The sequence below is a fragment of the Carcharhinus amblyrhynchos genome, chromosome 15 (assembly GCF_965287045.1).
Source record: "Carcharhinus amblyrhynchos chromosome 15, sCarAmb.v2.hapA, whole genome shotgun sequence".
Classification (NCBI taxonomy): Eukaryota; Metazoa; Chordata; class Chondrichthyes; order Carcharhiniformes; family Carcharhinidae; genus Carcharhinus; species Carcharhinus amblyrhynchos.
The window spans coordinates 12511660-12534548 of NC_137338.1; the positions used below are offsets into that span (position 1 = coordinate 12511660).

The following is a 22889-nucleotide window of genomic DNA, read 5'->3' on the forward strand; positions in this document are numbered from 1 at the left end:
GGCACTGTGTATAGGAGTTTATTTGTCAAACGTTTAAGTGCAATGCTGCACAGTGTGCATGCTGGAGATAAGATATCCATTGAATATTACGCAGATAATTATTCTTGGTGGGATAATGTACACTCGACAAAAGATGCGAGGGAGAAAAGGTTGCAGATTGACATTGCTGGCTTGAGCTGAATTCTGGAGAGAAATGAAATGTGTGAAATTAAATCAATGCATGCACGTCATCAACTTCTGGATAGTTTTGCAAAAAGAAACTCACGTACAAAGAAATTGTTCAGGGCCCCAGTGGAAGTGGGTCTCACAATGCAATGTTTTGTGCAGAACATAGAAGTCTTTGAACTTGTTTTGAGATTTTGGGTGTACGTATTGAATCACTTTTTTTACTTAAAGAGAGAGAAGCATGTCTTTTTTACTGCAAATCAATTATGTGCAGGTATTGGGGATTAACTGGGGATTCATATGGAGCTCTTGAAAAAAGGAACAGACTGAAAGTGTCACTATTGGGTTAGGAAGTGCATATTTGTAATTGTAATATTTGGAGATGCTCGCCGATGATTGCACAATGTTCAGCACCATTCGCGACTCCTCACAAATTGAAGCAGTCCATGTTCAAATGCAACAAGATCTGGACAATATCCAAGTTTGGGCTGACAAGTGGCAAGTAGCCACACAAATGCCAGGCAATGACCATTATCAATAATACACCAGTATCAATGGTGTAACCATCACTGAACCTGCCACTGCCAACATCTTGGGGTGGCCATTGACTAGAAACTCAACTGGTGTCACCACATAAACACAAGGGCTGCAATAGCAGGTCAGAGGCTAGGAATACTGCGGTGAATAACTCATCTCCTGACTCTCCAAAGCCTATCCACCATCTACAAGGCACAATCAGAAGTGTGATACGATAAGCTTCACTGGCCTGGATGGGAGCAGCTCCAACAAGAAGCTGACACCATCCAGGACAAAGCAGCCCGTTTGATTGGCACCACATCTACAAACATCCATTCCCTCCTCCACCGATGCTCAATAGCAGCAGTGTGCACAATCTATAAGATGCACTGCGACAATTCACCAAAGATCCTTAGACAGCACCTTCCAAACCCACAAACACTTCCATCTGGAAGGACAAGATACCTGGGAACACCACCACCTATAAGTTTCCCTTCCAAGCCACTCACCATCCTGATTTGCAAATATATCACTGTTCCTTCACAGTCATTGGGTCAAAATCCTGGAATTTGCTCCCTAACGGCATTGTGGGCCAACCCACAGAACAAGGACTGCAGCGATTCAAGAAGGCAGCTCACCACCACCTTCTCAAGGGCAACTAGAGATGGGCAATAAATGCTGGCTAGCCAGCGACATCTATGTGCCATGAATGAATTAAAAAAATGTGCATCTCTGTAAATAAATACTTTGAAATGTGTTTAAAGATTGGCTTATGTTCTATTCCCCATCATCTGGCTTTAAAGTTTATTTATTAGTGTCACAAGTAGGCTGACATTAACACTGCAATGAAGTTACTGTGAAAATTCTCTAGTCGCCACATTCCGGCTTCTGTTCGGGTACACTGAGGGAGAATTAAGCATAACCACTGCACCTAACCCACAACTTTCGGACAGTGGGGGAAACTGGAGCACCCGGAGGAAACCCATACAAACACAAGGAGAACATGCAGACTCCGCAGAGGCCTAATCTGGGAATTGAACACAGGTCCCTGGCACTGTGCCACCATGCTACCCATTTCTGGACCACAACACCCCGACTCTGCCAATCTTCTCTTCTTCAATGCTATCAGCTATTGAGATCTATCAAGTCTGTAAGTATGTGAGATTCTGAGTGAGTTAATGTAATCCAATGTTGTTTCTCAACATTCCACAGAACAATTATTTTGATTTTAAGTTAATTAACAAAATGCAGCAACTCTGCTACTAACTATTAAGCAGATTGTCAGATATTCATTGCAAAAGGGGCAATGAAGTACACATGATGGAATTAGTTTGACAGCATAGCAAAGACTGGCACGTAAATCCAGCAATTCATACAAATGCATTAATCACTAATAATGTAGTCCCTTTAATTTCCAGCATGCCAATTTCTTTAAGCCCCCATCAATCGATTTTAATGCAATTGACATAAACTGCTGATGTGTAATATTGACAGAACAGGGAGGGAGAGATTAATGCATGGGGATTGTCTTGAGGGAGCTTTTAATATTATCTCCAGAAAACCACAATGCACAGCTAATATCTTTTATTATGATTTGTTTCATGTGGACATTGTCTCAAGTAAGCACGGGTAATGGAGAATGATCTTCGTTTTTGCTAAAGGGAGCATTTATTAGCGGCATCTATCCATGTAATGAAATGTTATGAAAGGAGTTAGCTGTATCCTTGCCTAAATAGGTCAATTACAGAACACAATTCGGCTTTTGGGAGGGGTAGTATGTGCCATAAAACACGAGTGAAGTCAAAGGGATTGAATTGTGGCAAATAATGTGAAACCGCCTCACGGAAATCATTCCAATCCGCTTTGGTTTGAATCAGGCCACAGGGTGATGGGTAGCAGATTAGCCTACAGTTCATGTTGTTGTTGCTTTTGAGACCTTGCTATGACTGCCATGTTTACCCACAAAGAAATCGTCACTGAACTTCAAACTGAAGTGTTTTGATGCGTCTCTGAGAGAAGTGATAAGGCACTAAACAAAAGGATGTCTCTTTAACACTGGCAAAAACTGACTGTTCCATCAGTTCTTGGCAAACAGTAGAAGTAATTAGTCTTTTTTTTGTATTTGTTCCTGGGATGTGAGTGTTGCGAGTTAGGACGGCATTTATTACCCTTCCCTAATTGCTCATGTGAAGCTGCTGGTGAGCTGCCTTGCTGCAGTCCATGTGATGTCGGTAAGCTCACGCCTCTCCTTTCTCAGGGGAGGCTAAGGAAATTCGACATGTCAGCTGCGACTCTCACCCATTTTTACACATGCACCATAGAAAACATCCTTTCTGGCTGAATCAAAGCTTGGTATGGTTCCTGTTCTGTCCAAGACTGCAAAAAAGTACAAACGGTTGTGAATGAAGCCCAATCCATCACACAAACCAGCCTCCCATCCGTTAACTCTGTCTACACATCCCGCTACCTCGGAAAAGCAGCCAGCATAATTAAGGACCCCACACACCCCGGACATTCTCTCTTCCACCTTCTTCTGTCAAGAAAAAGATACAAAAGTCTGAGATCAACTGACTCAAGAACAGCTTCTTCCCTGCTGCCATCAGACTTTTGAATGGACCTACCTTATTTTAAGTTGATCTTTCTCTACCCCCCAGTTACTACTGTAACATTACATTCTGCACTCTTCTCCTTCTCTATGTCTGGTGTGTTTTGTTTGTATAACGCACAAGAAACAGTACTTTTCATTGTATACAAATGCATGTGACGATAATAGTTGGAACAAAGATAATTACAGCACAGGAACAGGCCCTTCAGCCCTCCAAGTCTGCACCGACCATGCTACCTGACTCAACTAAAGCCCCCTATCCTTCCTGAGGTATCCTATTCAAGTATTTGTCAAAACGCCCCTGAAAAGGCACCACCATATCTGCTTCCACTATCTCCCTTGGCAGTGAGTTCCAGGCACCACCACTCTCTGTGTGAAAAACTTGCCTCGTACATCTCCTTTAAACCTTGTCCCTCGCACCTTAAACCTATACCTCTAGTAATTGACTTTTCCACCCTGGGAAAAAACTTCTGTCTATCCACTCTGTCCATGTCTCCCATTATCTTGTAGACTTCTATCAGGTCGCCCCTCAATCTCTGTCGCTGCAGTGAGAACAAATCAAGTTTCTCCAACCTCTCCTCATAGCTAATGCCCTCCATGCCAGGCAACATCCTGGTAAATCTTTTCGGTATCGTCTCCAAAGCCTCACATCCTTCTGATAGTGTGGCAACCAGAATTGAACACTATATCCCAAGTACGGCCTAACTAAAGTTCTATAAAACTGCAACATGGCTTTCCAATTTTTAAACTCAATGCTCTGGCCAATGAAGGCAAGCATGCCTATGCCTTCTTGACTACCTTCTCCACCTGCATTGCCACTTTCAGTGACCTGCGTACCTGTACACACAGATCCCTCTGCCTATCAATACTCTTAAGGGTTCTGCCATTTACTGTATATTTCCTATCTGTATTAGATCTTCCAAAATGCATTACCTCACATTTGTCTGGATTAAACTCCATCTGCCTTCTCTCTCTGCGCAAGTCTCCAACTGATCTATATCCTGCTGTATCCTCTGATGGCCCTCATCGCTACCCGCAAACCCACCAACATTTGTGTGGTCCACAAACCTACTAATGAAACCAGTTACATTTTCCTTCAAATCATTTACATATATTACAAACAGCAAAGATCCCAGCACTGATCCCTGAGGAATGCCACTTGTCACAGCCCTCCATTCAGAAACACACCCTTCCACTGCTACCCTCTGTCTTCTATGAGCTAGCGAATTCTGTATCCACCTTAAGCTCACCTCTGATCCAATGCGACTTCACCTTCTGCACCAGTCTACCATGAGGGGCCTTGTCAAAGGCCTTATTGAAATCCATGTAGACAACATCCACTGCCCCACCCTCATCAAACATCTTTGTCACTTCCTCGAAAAACTCGATCGAGTTAGTGAGACACAACCTCCTCTTCACAAAACCATGTTGCCTCTTGTTAATATGTCCACTTATTTCCAAGTGGGAGTAAATCCTGTCTCGAAGAATCCTCTCCAGTAATTTCCCTATCACTGATATAAAGCTCACCGGCCTGTAAGTACCTGGATTATTCTTGCTCCCCTTCTTAAACAAAGGAACAACACTGGCTATTCTCCAATCCACTGGGACCTCCCCAGTGGCCAGTGTGTTGCAGGATATTGATCCAGTGACAATGGAGGAACATTGATATTGTTTCAAGTCAGGATGGTATGTGGCTTGGAGGAGAATGTGCAGGTAATACTGTCCCCATGTACCTGCTGCCCTAGTTTATCCTTCTACGTGGTGGAGGTCGTGTGTTTGGAAGGTGCTATTCAAGGAGCTTTGATGAGTTGTTGCAGAGCTTCTTATAGATCATGTGTACTGCTGCAATTGTGTGTCAGTGATGGAGGGAGTGAATCAATAAGGTGGTGGATGGGGCGGCAATCAAGTGGGTTGCTTTGTCCTGAATACCAGTAAGAGGAGCTCTATACCTGAGTGCATTATAACTATGCAGACATATGTCAAGAGAAGGTGTATGACAAATAATATACCATTAGTAGCTGGAAGCAGCCACCAGCCTCACATGCTAACCATATTAGCTAAACCTAGCTAAAGCTTGGTTTACATTATTTTTACACTTGCCTGGAGATAGTCTGGGCAAAGAGGTTACCTCAAACTTGGCAGCATATGTTCTGCTGGCAAGTTTATCATGAGTTCATTGTGTTGTTCAATCTTTCTATTCAGAGTTGGATACAGCATAACATGAACAACCTTGCAACTTTCTGCAAGTTAATGTATGTGGAGCAATTTGTCACACAGATGCCCCAGTTTTCCATCAGGTATCTGGGTGGGGTGGAGACTATATATAAGCCGATGGGGGGCGGTGGGGTGGTGAGGGTGCGTGGGCAGTGGGGCAGCACGTGGCACCACTGCCTCACAGTGCCAGGGACCTGGATTCAATTCCGGCCTCAGGTCACTGCCTGTGTGGAGTTTGCATGTTCTCTCCGTGTTTGCATAAGTTTCCTCCGGGTGCTCCAGTTTCCTTCCACAGTCCGAAAGATGTGTGAGTTAGGTTGATTGGCATTGCTAAATAGTCCCTTAGTGTCAGGGGGACTAGCAGGGTCAATACATGAGGTTAAAGAGTTACGGCATGGGTGGGATTGTTGTCAGTGCAGACTCAATGGGCTGGATGGCCTCCTTCTGCACTGTAAGGATTCTATGAATCTAGCTGTACGGTAACATCGTCGTGAGCCTATCAGGCCGCATCCATAAGAAGGTCTTTTCCTGTTAGTATGTTCATGAGGCAATGGAATGATGGTTTTTGTGTCAATTGGAGCAACCTTCAATCACTTTACTGATTCATCATGAGGTAATTATTAGCTTTGCCATTGGTTGCCTAATGGCCATTGGGCCGTTTGCTCATTGGAGTTGGATTTTCATTGAAATGAATGGAACAAAAATCTGATGGGTTCATTGAAGAACATGGAGCCCATTGTGTTAGCTTATTATCTGAGGGTCAAGGTTCAAAATTACCCCTGCCCCCCACCTCTCGCTCCTCCTAACTGTGACCAGCCATATCTCATGGCTTTGGATGCAGGTTGTGCAACACTAACTGTGATCTCAGAATCCTCGTGCCTCTCATACAAATGAAGGACTGTATCTTGGCTTAGCACCATCCCCGCCCCCACACCACTCATGGGCTTTGAATTACCAATCCAATAACGGCCAGCAGTTTGTCACATGTCTTCACATTTTTCACACATCAAGGCCAATTTTTTTTTTCAGTAAATTGTTTGGACTTGAATTAATTTAATTTAAGTACTGCATCACTTGCCAATAGTGGCTTTGACTGGCTAAACCGTATCAGCATAATTATATAATGAATGTTCTCCACTCCCCTACCCAACTTGTGAACATTTCCAGTCACCTTGAGGTTATGTTGCTCAGTTTTGTGTGTGCAATGGCACAGCTTGGCACAGTGCCAATGAGCTGCAACTGAGATGCTTTTCTAAAGAAAATTAAGGGGGATAGGTAGAATAGATAGTAAGAAACAACTTCTGCAGGTTGGGAAGTCTGAGACTCGGGGCCAGGGGGTAGCATTTAGGCCTGTATTTTATGACCTCACTTGGGCGAGGCTTGTAAAAGCCCACTCGAGGCCAACAGAGAATTCCATTCTGCCAGCCGTGCCCTCACCAATTCTGGCGCAGGCATGGTAGTAAAATTCCGGTTTTAGAGCCAGAGCTCTCAGAATTGAAATGAGGAAACATAAGAACATAAGAAATAAGAGCAGGAGTAGGCCATCTAGCCCTTCGAGCCTGCCCTGCCATTCAATAAGATCATGGCTGATCTGAAGTGGATCAGTTCCACTTTCCCGCCCTCTCCCCATAACCCTTAATCCCCTTGCCTATCAAAAACCTATCAACCTGTGTCTTAAATATACTTAGCGAGGTAGCCTCCACCACTTCAACAGGCAGAGAATTCCAGAGATTCACCACCCTTTGAGTGAAGAAGTTCCTCCTCAACTCCGATCTAAACCGCCCCCCCTTTATCCTGAGGCTGTGCCCTCTAGTCCTGCTGTCCTTTCTAAGCGGGAAGAATCTCTCTACCTCTACCCCATCCATCCCCTTCATTATCTTATACGTCTCTATAAGATCCCCCCTCATCCTTCTAAACTCCAACGAGTACAGACCTAGTCTATTTAGTCTCTCTTCATAGTCTAACCCCCTCAACTCCGGAATCAGCCTAGTGAACCTCCTCTGCACTCCCTCCAAGGCCAAAACATCCTTGCGCAAGTGCGGCGATCAAAACTGCACACAGTACTCCAGCTGCGGCCTCACCAGTGCCCTGTACAGTTGCAGCAAGACCTCCCTACTTTTATATTCAATCCCCCTTGCTATGAAGGCCAAACAATTCTGCATGGTAGGAAAATGGTAGGAAAAATTTGGAAGGCACTTCCACAAACGGAAATTGATGTTAGATAAACTGTTCATTTTGAATCTGAGATTGATAAGATTTTTGTTAACCGAAGGTATAAAGGATAGTGGGCAAAGGAAGTTCGATGGAGTTAGGTCACAGGTGAGTCCTGATCTCACAGAGTAGCAGAGCAGGCTCAAGGGGTTGTATCACTCACTCTGTCCCTCTGAGCTGCACCATAAAATTATCGGTTAATTGTTCTCTTGTCTACCCTCAATGGGTTCCTCGACTCAACTGTACCATTGTAGAATCATACAATCCCTACTGTGCAGAATGAGGCCATTCAGCCCATTGAGCCTGCATCAATAACTATCCCACCCAGGCCCGAACCCTTTAACACTACGTATTTATCCTGCTAATCTCCCTGACACTAAGCAGCAATTTAGCATGGCCAATCAACCTAACCCATACATCTTTGGACTGTGGGAGGAAACCGGAGCATCCAGAGGAGGCCAGGAGAACGTGCAGACTCCACACTGTCACCCAAGACTGGAATTGAACCGGGGTCCCTGGCGCTGGGAAGCAGCAGTGCTAACCACTATGCTACCGTGCCGCCCACGAACCTGGGTCCCTGGCGCTGTGAGTCCCTGGTAATGCTAACTGCAGTGCCACTGTGCCACCCCATTATTTATGTCACGTACAATTCTCAGTCTGGAATGTGTTGGAACACTCAACGCTTGCCTGGATGTGTACAGCCAGAAGGCTGGTCAAGAAACTCAACACCATGCAGAAAAGGGCAGTTTTCCTGATTAGTGTCCATGGATTCATTATCTCTCCCTTTGACCATCAGTGCATTACGATTGCAGTACAGAATGCACTGTGGCACATTGCTGAGGATTTTTCAGCAATACTTTCCAAATCTGTGATCTCTAGCAGTGAGTAGTGCACCAAGAGCATGTGTTACAACACAGAGGTGATTTTTCCCTCTGTGCGATTTTGGAACCACCCATAGAGATGCCTCATAATCTTATACAAATGTGCATGCAGTAATAGGACACTACTGATTTTGGTAAATTAAAGCAGGATCTGTCATGAACAATTAACAGGACTTTAATTTTATACTGGTGACTACCTTACTAAAACAATTAACAAACTGAATCAAGCCCCCAACAGAATGATGTTTGAATATTACAAGACTCATTCAAGAATAATGAAATAGATCCATCTAGAATATCATCACTCTCAAATATCTTAAAGTTCTTTGCCAAGGATTTCTTTCCTAATTCTCACTTATTACACAGTCTAGTGTAGCAGTTTTTCTGGAAAAGCATCATTCCACAACAGCAATGGATTCAACTGTTTTACATTGGCTGCAATGTCTGAGGGCAGTAAAAGCATCAGGTGCCAGAGTGTGGGGATTAGGGATTTTCACAGTAACTTCATTGCAGTGTTAATGTAAGCCTACTTGTGAGAATAATAAGTAAGCTCAACACTTAAAACTTAAATCTATCACATTTCTATCTCTCAGGACGGCAGGGTGGTACAGTGGTGAGCACTGCTGCCTCACAGTGCCAGGGACCCAGGTTTGATTCCCGGCTTGGGTCACTGTCTGTGTGGGGTCTGTACCTTCTCCCCATGTCTGTGTGGGTTTCCGCTGGGTGCCCCGATTTCCTCCCACAGTCTGAAAGATGTGCTGGTTAGGTGGATTGACCGTGCTAAATTCTCCTTTAGTGTACCCGAACAGGCGCCAGAGTGTGGCGACTAGGGGATTTTCATTGCCGTGTTAATGTAAGCCTACTTGTGACTAATAAATAAACTTTAAGTTTATGTCAGTTCCAAAGAAGAATGCTATTGAACTCAAAATGTCAACTCTGTTCCAATCGCTACAGGTACTGCAAGGTCTGCTTAATATTTTTCAGCATTTTCTATTTCCACTTCAGCTTTTCAGCATCCGCAGTATTTTACATTCATATAAGTCTATTTATCTTTCTGTTTAATAATAAAAATACACAAATTGTATACTTTTAATGGGCATAATACTGGCACTTTCAATGAAGGCAAACTACACAAAGACAACTGATCTACAGTTTGTAGAACCAAATTCATCTTCTATTCCATGTGCCTGGAATTTGCTTACAAAGCTTCTCTTCCTGTCTTCAAGGATGATGTCAAAAGATATCTCATTAGGATTTTTCTTGATCTTTGCCTAACTATTCATTTTCTCCTTTGACGTCCACCTCACCTCATTACAAGGGGTTTCTCACCTGCATAGGGGTCACTAGCTAACTAAATGATTAGTTGCATGGCCAACTTCAGTATTGCTGAAAAAAGAGACATGCTGTCAAAGCTTTTCATCTTGCACTCATCAGGACAGATTGGCAAGAATATCAAATCTCAAAAGGGAACAGCAGTTTGTACTGCATGAGCAGATTTGTTGGTAACTGGACCCTGCTTGGTAATGGTATCACCATGTAGAATGCACCAGAGAACAGTTAGCTGCCAAGCTTGTGTTTAAACTCAAACCAGACAGGCCGGCTCTGATTGGTCAATGTATTGCTTTGAATAGTGATGGACAATTGAACACCTCACTGGAGGAGGAGGCTCCACAAATACTCCTATCTTCAATGATGGAGATGCCCAGTATATCAGTGCAAAAGATAAGGCTGAAGTATTTGTAGCAATCTTCAGCCTGATGTGCTGAGTGGATGATCCTCCTCCAGTGGTCCCCAGCATCTCAGATGCCAGTCTTCAGGCAATTTGATTCACTCCACGTGATATCAAGAAATGTTTGGAGGCACTGGATACTGCAAAGGCAATGTTCCCTGATAACATTCTAGCAATAGAACTGAAGATTTGTGCTCCAGAACTTGCTGCTCCCCTAGCCAAGCTCTTCCTGAACAGTTACAACACTGGCCTCTACCCAACAATGTGGAACATTGCCCAGGTATGTTCTGAACACAAAAAGCAGAACAAATCCAACCCAACCAATTACCGCCCAAGATGCATTGCAGCAATTCACCAAAGATCCTTAGACAGCACCTTCTAAACCCACAACCACTTCTATCTAGAAGGACAAAGGTAGCAGATACCTGGAAACACTGCCACCTGGAGGTTCCCCTCCAAGCCACTCACCATCCCAACTTGGAAATATATCGCTGTTCCATTGTAGGCGCTGGGTCAAAATCCTGGAATTCCCTCCCTAATGGCATTGTGGGTCAACCTACAGCACATAGACTGCAGCGATTCAAAAAGGCAGCTCACCACCACCTTCTCAAGGGCAACGAGGGATGGGCAATAAATACTGGCCAGCCAGCGATGCCCATGTCCCATGAATGAATAAGAAAAGAAATGTTGGCCAAGATTAGAATCCAGCCTATCTAGATTTTTTCTGAGTACATGGCTGCCAGACTGACAGTGGGAAGTCTGCTGAAATGGCCACACAATATTTGGTGCCATAGTGTCCAGGTAATGAAAGTTCTGCTCACTATGCAGACCTCCCATGACTATCACACGTATTGCTTGTCACACTTTACCTGTCACGCTTTGTCAGTAGCAACCATATTGTTACAAAAGCGCTATTGCTCTGACTGTCCTGTGTAATAAACAGGAAAGTTTCTGACGAATGAAGTAAGTCCTTGTTTGCATAACGATAAGCTGCTTGATCAAACAATGCTTGCTGACTTTTAAAGTCAATACTTTCCTGCCCCAGCCCCTAACCTGTGAATAAAGCTGGGCAAGGTTATATGGAAGGAAGGTGGGCACCTTACTAACTGGACAACTCTTTCAGAGAGGCTGCACAGATATGATAGGACCAAATGGCCACACTCCGTGGTGTAAGATTCTATTACAATGGAATTTCATCCCCGTTTTCCAATTTCCTTCCAGCCCTACAATGTACCCTCCAAGGTGTCCACGCTCCTCCAGTTCTGACCATGTTGGCATTCCCAATTTTGGTTGCTCCATCTTCAGCAGTCCATGTCTTCAGCTGTCAAAGCCCTCCCACACTCCCACGTCCATACTTCCTCATCAAAGATCTCCCCCTCTCTCTCCCCCTTTCCGACAATGATGACAACCTCCCTCTTTAGTGAAGTTAAAGGTCATTAGCCTAATAATGCCTGGTGTCAAATGTAATTGATAAAGCTTCTGCAGGGTATCCTGGGATGTTTTACTCTTTAAAAGTGAGATATAAATAGAAGTTCTTGTTGTTCTTCTCAGTACTATTCTGATCACGTTTGCTCATTGTGTGAAATAGCCCACAGCCTTTAAAACTGAAATGTCCCAATTTACAAAAGGCATTACATGTACACTGAAAAGTCCGCCTGCTGGTTGATACCAGGACTGAGTAATGTTAATCGTTATGCATTCCATACCTGGCCTCAGAAATGATACCACAGGAATCAATTGTTACTCTGGTACCCTGTAAATAATCCAGAGCAATTACTGACCTTGTCACCATTTAATGGGGGATTGAGCAGACAATTTCATTTAACACTGATGTCCTTTGTGTTTACCAAACAATAATGCATGATTTTCACTGCAAAGAAAATGAATGGCTCCCTGAAATCATGAGTAAAATCTTATGGAATAAATACAGAATTTAGTCAATCCAGCCAGCATATACCTGTGGCATAGTGGCACACTGCTGTCTCAGAGCATCAAGAATCCAGATTCAATTCCAGCCTTGGATCACTGTGCAAACTCCACATAGTTTGGAGTTTGCACATTCCCCCCATGTCTGCGTGGGTTTCCTCCCACAGTCCAAAGATGTGCCGGTTAGGTTAATTGGCCATGCAAAGTTGCCCCTTAGTGTCAAGGGGATGAGCAGAGTAAATACGTGATGTAAAAGAGTTAGGTTGTTTGTGAGGCTCGATGGGCTGAATGGCCTCCTCCTGCACTGTAGGGATTTGATGATTTAATTATAAATGTGGAAGGGGAACAGGGAAAGACTGTGGAATGGAATCTGCCAAACACCAGGAATTTTGCAATTATATAGCACATGGGGGGCCATTCAGCCCATCGTGTCTGTGTCAGCATTTGAAAATGGAATAACTTATTCAGTCACCAAAGTTAATACGAGATGCCATGCGATGTCCCAAAGTGCCTTACAATCAATGAAGGGTATCAATATCACTTCATGTGTCAATAGTTCCTTTTACAAACTTTATATTAATATTTGGCCTGTCTACCATTGAGCAGATTTTTAAAATTAATTCGTGGGACTGCAGCACTAGTTGGGCCAGTATTTATTGCCCATCCCTAATTGCCCTTGAATAGACATTTCATTGCTGTGGATCTGGAGTCACATGTTGGTTAGGCAACATAAGGGTGGCAGATTTCCTTCCTGAAAGGGCATTCAGGAACCAGATGGTCATCATTAGATTTTAAATTCCAATTTCACCATCTGCCTTGGTGGGATTTGAACCCTGGGGTTGAGATTCTCCAATCTTGTATGCCCCTCTGCCAGTGAAAATGGAGAATTTGACGCCCAGACAAATCTCCATTCACTGCGGTGGGACCTGAAAATCCCAGGCGAGATAGGAGAACTTCGGTCCCTTGGAATTATTAGTCCAGTGGCTGTACCACTTTTGCACCACCTCCCCTACAATATAGGAGCGGTATTGTCCAATAAAGGTTGAATGATGCCATTGTTGGGCTGGGCTCTGGGGTGGTTCCACCGCCCCAATCATCTGATGTGCTCAGAAGAAGAAGAAAAGTGACTCGGTTGTTAAGAGTTGCCCATTCACAACAGGGGAGTCTTCTGTCTGTGAGTTTAGTAAGGAAATGTACAGGCTCAGATGCAGGACTTTCCCACTGTGCTCGTTCCAAAATCAGAAAATGCTGCCCGGGGTCAATGGACCTTTGCACGATCTGTTCCACTTCCCGTTATGATTCCTGTGGCAGGCGGGATGGGAAAATTCATAGAATCCCTACAGTGCAGAAGGAGGCCATTCAGCCAGTTGAGTTTGGACCGACCACAATCCCACCCAGGCCATATCCCCGCAACCCCATGTATTTACCTTAACTAGTCCTCCTGACACTAAGGGACAATTTAGCATGGCCAATCTTTGGAGTGTGGGAGGAAACTGGAGGAAACCCACGCAGACATGAGGAGAATGGGCACGGACAGGGACCCAAAGCTGAGAATCGAATCCAGGTCCCTGGCGCTGTGAGGCAGCAGTGCTAACCATTATGCAGCCCTTAGTGTCAAGGAGATTAGCAGAGTGAAATACGTGGAGTTAAGGGGACAAGGGCCTGGGTGGGGCTGTTTTCGGTGCAGGCTCGACGGGCCAAATGGCCTCCTTCTGCACTGCAGGGATTCTATGATGTCCTTGAGAGATGTTCACCAACATCAGGTCATCCCATTTCCCCTTGGAGCACCAGTGAGCGGCAGGGGCTTATTCTGAGGAGACTGGGCTGAATGTGCTACAGGAGGTCAGATCCCATTCGTCTCAAAGTAAGGTTGGAGCCCCTACTCCGGGCAGATCCACAGGCTGTGCACTGGGGTAGAAGGGGTTAAAAGCAGACGCTCTTTTGTTTCTGATCTGAACCATGAGCTTAGACAGCTGGCAAAAGCAATTCCCCCCCCCCCACCTATTTAACCAAGATTTAGTATTTATACTGGCGATGCCCATCTATATTACTGATTGTAATTTGAAGGGGGGTATTTCTGTGTCGATATTAAGCAACTCTGTTTCAAATCAGCTTTGCAGGAGATTTCCACCCATTGGAAATTGACTGCTTGTAATTTACAAAAGTCTAGAACACATTCACTCAAACTTAGCTTCCGGGTGACAATGCCTCCGAATTTTTTTAGACTGAGCACCAGTGAAAGCTGTGGCTAAACATTTCCTCACGACATGTTGTTTCCTGGACAATTTTATTCGGTCCTACATTGGTGTGCCGATTGGATTGCCTGCCAACAGCCCACACACAAAAAAGGAGAGAGAGAATCGACTCTGCCCCTTTAAGGCAGAAGCGAGAGTTTGGCAGTGATAAATAAAACGCTAAGCAGAGGATATTAGGTGTTGCTGTCCTTTTACCGTGGCATCCAATTTGAGAGACAGAGAGAGAGAGAGAGAAAGAGCGGAAGGGAGGGAGAGAAGGGACCAGGTCTGCCACAAATAAAGGGTTAACACACCGCTTTAAGACTGGGAGTTGGTTAATGGATTGTGATCTAATGGTATCAGGCGTTGGTTCAGCGCTAGGATCAATGTGATTAAAGCTGTGGGAAGATGTGGATGTGTTGGATGGTGTTGAATTTGGAGGCTGTTTGCAGAGCTGGCTGTTGTGCTGTCGTGTTGTACCTGTGGACCTGCCTCCGACCTGCTGCTGCTGCTGTTGTCAGTGTCTCTGTGTCCCAGCACACCTGGCTGTCTCTCAGGGCTGCAGGGCTGAGTAACACACACCCTCTAAATCTCTGATCCGTTTTCTTTTGCACTCAAGAGGAAGGGAAGGAGGAGAGGACACAGCCAGGAAACACATATCACACAGCCCCAGTATCAAGGGCTACCAAGGCAAGCCGGTTTGATCTCCAGTGTCTGCTGTAGCCAAGAGCTCTCTCTCTCTCTCTGTGGATGTTAACCTTCACATACAGTCACAATTCTCCAATATAACAGAAGACGGGCAAGTGCACAGGGATCATTGCAAGAAGGACAAAGCCTAGGGCATGTGGATCGTGGTAACCCTCTTACTCCACAGCATCCTGAATGGTGAGTTAGTTAATGAAATAGTCTCTTTCCACATTAGGGCTGTGGGATGGCAGTGAATGTTTCTTTACATTTCCCTCTACTCTGTGATCAGCAGGAGACAGAAAATTGCACTGTAATCATTTAAAGTAGCTTACCCAGCAGAGTCAGAGCCTGGTGCTATAATACGACCAATTCAAACAAACGCAGGCATTGCATCTTGCCTTTCTATACGCTGCAATTAATCTAAATTTTATATCCCTGTATGGTATTATGCAACTGTCACCGATGATTGATTGTATGTATATGTATAGGGATGATAGAAATGTGATCTCACAGGAGAAAGAGGTAGAAAAGCTGAAAAGCATGTGAAAATAGAAGAAAATCGAACCATATTTCTATAAATGTACATGTATATCTATGTGTGTATATGTGCCTGTATATTTATGTGTATGTATGTGTATGTATATATGATATGCATGTGTATATATAGATGTACATGTTTAATGTGTGTATATGTGTGCATACATGCATGTGTATATATCTATACATGTGTATAGATATATATGTACTATGCTACAGAGTGAAAGAATGAAATACGGTGTAAGATCGAAATTGGTGTCTCAAAAGGCGCAACCAAATAAGCTTGATGCAGACTGAGACATAAGATGCATGCATTTCTACTTGGGGTAATTTGGCAGGGCTTGATAAAAAGCCTCTGTGGTCAGTAAGTTAACCCTATGCAGAATCAATGTTACTGTATGGCTGGGGGGTGCTCTGCACCATGGGGTGTGGAAGAAAGAGGTTTCTCAGGGGGAGAAGAAAGCTGTAGAAATAATAGACAGGTAATTAAGGCGGACGTCTACTTCTGATTTCCTACCTCAATCCAAATATTACTGGAGAAATTCAGTGGTGTGAGATGAATGAATGGGTGACGGTAGATGGCATGGGGAAATGATAGATAAATGACCCTCAGTTTGGAGCTGAAGTACTTTTGACTCCTGGAGCTGTGAGCAAGATTTAAGTGTGAGACAGCATTGCTATTTATAGAATCTCAATTTTAAATGCATTGCATTTGAGCAAAGTCACCTCAATACTAAATGTCAACTCTCCCGAGCTTTCCGATAACAGACACACAAACACAGCAGTAACCCAAGATTTTACTCCCCTCTGTATCCAAATACTCTGTGTGCGCTTAGCTCCTAAAATCTAAAATGTGCAGGGAGGGAGGGGGGCGGGGGGAAAGAGAAAAAATATTTTGTTGTAATATTCCCAGACAAAGCAGAAAACAATAAAACAATTTAGTCCCCATGTACCTTTAAAACAAAATGAGCCATGCGCTTGCAATTTCTAGAGATTGGGCCATTTCACTAACAAATTATTTCTAGAGAGCGTTTATTATATCTTCACAAACTCCAGGAGATTTTGTTGGCAGCTCAGTTTATTTAATAGAAATCGATGTATCTGATCTTGCAATAGCCCTTTTTTTTTGCTTCTTTTATTTCGAGATTTTTTTTGTGGTAAAAGCCAAAAATTGTTCTGTTTTAAAAGCTGTCAGCTCTGATTGAAGTAGTTTTGACTCTTTTTCTCGCTCAGTCTCCGAGGCTCCCAACAGTTCCCCTCAAGTGATTATGCTAATTGGTGTTTGATCAAATGATTAAATTATAATTCGATTAATCCTGCGAGCTAAATGCTTCAAACACATTTCCATACATCCCAGCTGCCTTTCCTTTTTTTCCCGCTTTTCCCCGCCCCCCCCAATCCCCATTGAGATGAATTTTGTCACCAATGTAATGTATTTCTCAAATCTAAACCTACAAGGCGGTGAGGAGAAAAGACAGACCCTGGGTTTTTTTTTCTGGCACAGTGTTGCAGTTAAAGGGCATTGCAGACTCCACTGAAAGATGCTAAATCGATTGCCAGTCAATCTTTCTGACTGAGCAATTAAACTAAATCAAATGAACTGAGGGACACATTAAGAGGCGGCAGCCCCCCTTTTCCCGTCCCCTCCCAAAAAGGGGCCCGTTCAAAACAAAATAGAAAGGAAACTTAAAGCATCAAACTATAACGTGATTTAAAGGGGTCGATAGAACATCCCCAGTGGTGCCCAAGGGGCATGGAATAATTGACTGACAGTCAACGATTTGATTCCCTATCAATCCTGAGCTCATTTTTCTTGATCCTCCACCACATGGCAAAGACTGACAACCCAGATGAATTGGAGAGAGACATTCTAATTTTGTGAGAAGTGTCTCCATTCTCATCTTGAGAATTGTGCTAAGTATTTATTGGAAATAATCAGAGCCAGGCGTGAGGAGGGACAAATGAGAAGGGAAAAGTCAGCTGATAAATGGGGGGAGGGGGTGGTTACTGGCAATGTTGCCCCAGTCCTTTATAGACTGCCCAATCTCTCTCTCTCTCGTTATTTCTGAGTCTGTTGATTTTTTTGATTTCAAACAGATCATAGATATTATGCAAACATTGTTCATTAACCTATGGAGAGAATGACAATGTTGGCATTTATAAATTGTTAGGGTGAGAGAGCGGGGGATTGTTATTGAGCAGATGACTAGGATTCTTATTATCATCCCTTAACACATCTGTCCCCGCTGAAATTCGAGAGGGAGAACTGTCAGGGGTACCTACCTTCGGTGCTAGTCCCAGTGGCTTGTCAGAGAGCAGTAGATCCTTACCTGGCTATTCCCTGCATGAACTCGGGTGTGTTGTGAACGGAGAGGTGTGGCGAAGTACGAATAAGTAAAAGCAGAGAACGTTAGAATTAAAAAAAAAGCCATTCAATGTTTTATTGAGATATTCACTTGTCCTGAATGCGTGGCGTTGGAGAATAAAATAGCCATTGATCCTATGAATATATTATGCTAATATTGTCACTGATGTTTGGCAGCAGATATTTCTGCTTTGCTCAGGGATAGGTTTGCCCTATATGATTAAATAGTCCGGACCTGGCCCTGGTGATAAAATAGAAAGTCATTGCTTTGAAGTCAAATTTTATTGAGTAGTTATCCAGTTAAGTTTAACTAACGGTGAACCTGAGGCATTTTTGTGTCCATGCCAAATAGGAGGACACCCATTTCATGTTCTTCTCCCCTCCCGGGCAAATGACACATTATTATACGAGCCTATGCTATGCGACAGGGGGCTGTGGCTTGAGGGCGAATGAGCTGGAATATTTCGGATTACAGCGCCTGACTCCCAGTGAGTTGTTTTGACAAGGGTGTATGCAAGAACTGCTTGCAAAGTGAACAAACCGCTAAAAAAAATCTGGATAATTCACTGCTTTTACCTCAGCATGCATGCAGAATGATTTCTAACCTATGCTGCCTCCTTTCCCCTCACACCCCCCCACCCCCCAACCCCCCTGAAATTGCTGATGTCAGTGAGTTAATTTTGCTCAAGTGCCCATCTAATTTCCTCTTGAAATCATTCATGGTCTCTGCTTGCACCACCCTGGTAGGCAGTGAGTTCCAGGTCATTACCCTTCACTGTAGAAGAAAAGGTACATGTTGTAGTAAAATGTCCCAAGGCGTTCCAAAGAAATGTTATCAAACCAACCTGACACTGAGTCACATAAAGTGATATTAGAAACATATTAGCATGGGAAATAGGAGCAGGAGTAGGCCATTCAGCCCTTCAATTCTGCTCTGCCATTCATTAGGAACATGGCAGATCATCCAACTCAATAGCCCAAATCCCCTTTGCCCGAAGAGCTATATCTAACTCCTTCTTGGAAACATGCACGCTGGCACAGTGGGTAGCAGTCCTGCCTCACAGTGCCAGGGATCCAGGTTCGATTCCCAGTTTGGCCTGTGAAGAGTCTGTGTGGGTTTCTTCTGGGTGCTCCAGTTTCCTCCCATAGTTTGAAAGACGTGCTGGTGGGATGCATTGGCCGTGCTAAATTCTCCCTCAGTGTACCTGTACAAGCACTAGAATGTTATGACGCGGGGATTTTCACAGTAACTTCATTCAAGTGTTAATGTAAGCTTACTTGTGACACTAAACGTTCAGGGTGGAATTTTCTGGCCTCACTCGCCCCCAATCTGGAATATTCCACCCAAGGTCAATGGACCTTTGCATGGTCTGCCTCCCCCTCCCCACGCACACACACACACACACACACACACACAATGTTTTGGTATCAACTGCTTTCTGTGGTAACAAATTCCACAGGCTTACCACTCTTGGAGATGAAATTTCTCCTCATCTCAGTCCTAAAAGGTTTACCCATATCCTTAGACTGTAAATGCAAGATACACTATCTATCAAGGTGGGATTTGAACCCACGTCCCCGGAGAATTAGCCTGGGGCATCTTGCTTATTAGCCCTATGACATCACCACTGTGCCACCATCTCTCCCAACAGGTGATCAAATGTTTGGTCAAAGAGATAAGTTTTAAGTTGCGTCATAACAAAGAAAAGCGAGGCAGAGAGGCCAGTGAACTTTACAGTTCAAGACTGCAAAATATGGATTTCAAATCCAAGGATTAAAGTTCATAAAGGAGACTTGCGATTTGTTCTTTTGCCCTTCAAGCTGGGGAGAGGGGTGCTTTTCCTGATGCTCCACAGGATGCTGAGGAGATGGAAGTCAGTCCCTTTCTCCTCGTTATGCTATAAGGGAACAAGAGGTCCTACTGTTAGTGAACAGTTACCCAAAACACTATGGGATTTCAAGGGCAAGCTGAGGGCAGCTTAAGTTTCTGTGCTCGTTTCAAATCACTGCTTGGTGGCACAGTGGTTAGCATTGCTGCCTCACAGCACCAGGGACCCAGGTTCAATTCTGCCCTTGGATGACTGTCTGTGTGGAGTTTGCATGTTCTCCCCCCATGTCTGTGTGGATTTTCTCTTGTTGCTCTGGTTTCCTCCCACAGTCCAAAGATGTAAGTGTTGAGTCCTGGTTGGGCCTCGTTCCAAAGACAAGGGAAGACTTTAATTTTATATCATGCATTTCATGACCACCAGATAATCATAAAATCCCGACAGTGCAGAAAGAGGACATTCCATCCAAGCCCTCCCCTCCGCCCTATCCCTGCAATGTCTAATCCATCTAAGCTACACATCTTTGGACATTAAGGGGTAATTTAGCATGGCCATCCCACCTAACTTACACATCCCTGGACACTAAGGGGAGTTTAGCATGGCCACACTACCTAACTTGGGACAGTGGTTGGCATCTTAGCCTCACAGCACCGAGTACCTGGGTTCGATTCTCTGCTTGGGTCACCGACTGTGCGGAGTTCGTATGTTCTCCCCCGAGGCTGCATGGATTTCCTCCTGTCGCTCTGGTTTCCTCCCACAGGCCAAAGATGTAATGGGTTAGGTGGATTGGTCAAGCTAAATTGCGCCTGAGGGCAGGATTTTCCGACCGTGCTCACCCCCAAGATCGGAAAATCCTGCTCGAGGTCAATGGTCCTTTGCATCGTTCAGTCCCACCCGCTACAATTCATGTGGCGAGCAGGATGAGAAAACTCTGCCCTTAGTGCCAGGGGGACTAGCAGTGTAAATACGTGGGGTTAAGGGGATAGGGCCTGGGGTGGGATTGTGGTTGCTGCAGACGCGATGGGCCGAATGTCCTCCTGCTCTGTAAGGATTCTATGAAGCCGGAAGGGGTCACAAACCTAGAGCCATCTTGGATTGAATTAATCATCATGGCGGGTTTCCAGTAATTGACCAACTTGTGTGAGGAGACTAATAGCCATGCTTTAAAAGCTCTTGAATGTTATTTTTCTTTAAATGTAATTAGTTGTGCACCAATGTAACTAGGAAATGGTTCTCCGTGCGGTTCTTATTTTAAGTCAATCTCATTTTCTTACAATTGGGTTATTAAGGCAAAGGGCTGGCCATCTGATTAACATAAAAATGGGAAATGCTGGAAAATCTCAGCGGGTCTGGCAGTGTCTTTAGGGAGAGAGAAACAGACTCTGGAGCTATCTGTTCATTCACGCCTGTGTCCACGGCTGTGAGCGGGGTCAGAGAATCTCAGCCCAGGGTTGATGTTTTGAGTCCAACGTGACCGTCCTTCAGTTCTGCAGAAGAGTCATATTTGGATTCAAAAAAATTGTGTTTCTCTCTCCACAGATGCTGCCGGGAGTGCTGAGCTTTTCCAGCCTTACCTGTTTTCATCTCAGATCTCCAGCATCTGCAGCATTTTGCTTTTACTCTGATGAAAATGCTTATTTTTATTTTGAGGAAATCCCATTTTCAGCTGGAGTGATGAGGTTGCACTGGGTTCTCAGTGTTAAATTTATCGTGTATTGTATTTTACAAACAAAATTTTATTTATTAGTCACAAATAAGACTTACATTAACACTGCAATGAAGTTTAATTTACAGCAGGGGGTTATAGCTCCATGGTAGAGCATTTGATTGCAGATCAAAAAGCCCTTGGTTCAAACCCGAGTGGCCCTTCAATTGATGCTTTGGGTGGCATGGTAGCACAGTGGTTAGCACTGCTGCTTCACAGCTCCAGGGACCTGGGTTCGATTCCCAGCTCAGGTCACTGTCTATGTGGAGTTTGCACATTCTCTTTATGTCTGCGTGGGTTTCCTCCGGATGTGCCGGTTTCCTCCCACAGTCTAAAGATGTACGGGTTAGGTTGATTGGCCGTGCTAAAATTGCCCCTTAGTGTCCTGAGATGCGTTGGTTAGAGGGATTAGCGGGTAAATATGAAGGGATAAGGGGATAGGGCCTGGGTGAGATTGCGGTCGGTGCAGACTCGATGAGCCAAATGGCCTCTTTCTGCACTGTAGGGTTTCTATTCTATGAAGAAGTTACTGTGAAATTCCCCTAGTCACTACGCTGTGGCGCCTGTTCGGGTCAATTACCTATCCTGCACGTCTTTCGGACTGTGGGTGGAAACTGGAGCATGTGGAGAAAACCCACGCAGACATGGGGAGAAGGTGCAAACTTCACAGAGCCAGTGAATCCAAGCTGGGAATTGAACCTGGGTCCCTGGTGCAGTGAGGCAGCAGTGCTAATCACTGTGCTGCCCCCAAAATTCAAATGTAAATGAAAATTATGCTCTAAAAGACTGCCCAATTGCATTGGCCCGTGGCAGGTTTTATAGTCGCTAACATCCAATAGATTTGAGTGGGCACTTGAGATAAAAGGAACCTGGGTACACTTTGTACCCAGACTGACAATGATACACAAAGCAGAAACCCAGGAAAGATTGGATATATTCCTCCAGGCCCCTGACTAACCAATAAATTTCTTCCTGGAATACTGGTCAATGTACGTCTTTGGGTACGCTATCCCTGTCTAAAGAGACTATTTTTGTTTGCTGATGCACAGTTAGCATCAAGAACGTACATGTTCAGATCAAATCACAGCGTATTTCCCAATTATCTGACTGTGGTGGAAAGGCAGAATCCTCCCTAACTCCCCCACAGGTATTCTCATTACCAATCTCAGTGAGAATTACGGACCTCACCACCCATAGTAGCTGAGGTCAATCTCTGGAAACTTCTGTCTCACTCACCCAAGCTGAATTTAATGTTGTCCCCGAACTTTCAGGTGGCACAGCAGTTAGC

The 22889-nt window shown here is 44.4% G+C and overlaps 1 protein-coding gene and 1 non-coding gene across 2 annotated transcripts in view; both read left to right on the plus strand.

Annotated features, from left to right (window-relative positions):
• The first annotated feature begins 14946 nt into the window (after window positions 1–14946).
• The window catches only part of LOC145353075 (cell adhesion molecule DSCAM), a 556699-nt gene continuing 548756 nt past the window's right edge, over window positions 14947–22889 (plus strand). The window contains exon 1 of the mRNA XM_080203419.1: window positions 14947–15366. Coding sequence (XP_080059545.1) covers window positions 15324–15366 — 43 coding nt within the window. The 5' untranslated portion in view covers window positions 14947–15323. The remainder of the gene's footprint in view (window positions 15367–22889) is intronic.
• On the plus strand, window positions 21694–21765 carry trnac-gca (transfer RNA cysteine (anticodon GCA)). Its single transcript has one exon. It is a non-coding gene; the product is annotated as a tRNA-Cys (tRNA).